The sequence below is a fragment of the Sphaeroforma arctica genome (assembly GCF_001186125.1).
Source record: "Sphaeroforma arctica JP610 unplaced genomic scaffold supercont1.9878, whole genome shotgun sequence".
In the NCBI taxonomy this organism is placed as follows: domain Eukaryota; class Ichthyosporea; order Ichthyophonida; genus Sphaeroforma; species Sphaeroforma arctica.
In genome coordinates, this window is record NW_014030680.1 from 1 (window position 1) to 1,014 (window position 1,014).

The following is a 1,014-nucleotide window of genomic DNA, read 5'->3' on the forward strand; positions in this document are numbered from 1 at the left end:
TGTGTGAGTGTGTGAGTGTTTGTGTGTGAGAGAGGGGGGTAGGATACAGTACTGGATTTAACGCATTCTACACATCATAAAGAGAGAGAACACTGCGTGTGTGTGTGTGTGTGTGTGTGAGCGTGTTGAGTGCGTGAGCGTGATGAGTGCGCGAGGTACTGCGGGAGAGATACAATTTAGGCGGCACTTGTTACCGGATAAATCTGATTGGATGATGTCTCAAATCATATCAGGATGATTATAAATATAGGTATAAATAGTTGTCTTTTTAAATTTACCGTCGTTGGAGTTTGAACCTTCACTATATCACAATTGGTGCATGTGAAGTGTGCGTACACACACACTGAACCAGAGCTCACGTATCGAAGCGAACCCAATTGACTGCATGTCAAGCGTCGCCACGAGTCTTGTAGTAGCCGACTCCCCAAACATGACCCATCATCACTGAACTCAATCCATACAAAGCAACTTAAAACAACGAAAACACTAGTACATTCAACAGTCACATCAAACCAAATATCACTTCACTCACAATTCGATGTGTACACTACGAAACTTCACACAAAGATCATCGCATACACTTGAATACGAGCTTCAAGTCAGGTTAAAGCAACATGTCAGAGTCCACTAAATGTGACGAAGGTGCTCAACTGTACCATGAGGGCCAGAGGTTGTGGATTCCATGCAGTGAACAAGGCTGGCAAGAGGGGACTGTGATGGCGGTGGATGGCACGAAACTCTCAGTCAAGAGCGGTGGAGGCCAGGTACATGAAGATAACTGGAGTATTTGTCTTAAGAAAACTGGAGTGTTTGTATTAGCATGCATTCGGGATATGTATGTATGTAGTTTATCTGTGTGGGTTCTGGCTATTGATGGTATGTCATAGTATCTAAGAATGGTATGTACGACCGTTCAATTAATACAACGGTACGTTATATATATATATATATATATATATATAATAAAGTAAGTATATATATATATGTGTGTGTGTGTCGTGTGTGTGTGTGTGT

At 41.8% G+C, this 1,014-nt stretch overlaps 1 protein-coding gene across 1 annotated transcript; it reads left to right on the top strand.

Moving 5' to 3' along the window:
- Positions 1-614: 614 nt before the first annotated feature.
- On the top strand, positions 615-764 carry SARC_17152 (hypothetical protein; the record flags this gene model as incomplete). The annotated part of the gene is made up of 1 exon (XM_014288749.1): positions 615-764. A coding segment is annotated over one exon (150 nt), but the record flags the coding sequence as incomplete, so codon positions are not given.
- Between the last annotated feature and the right edge of the window lie 250 nt (positions 765-1,014).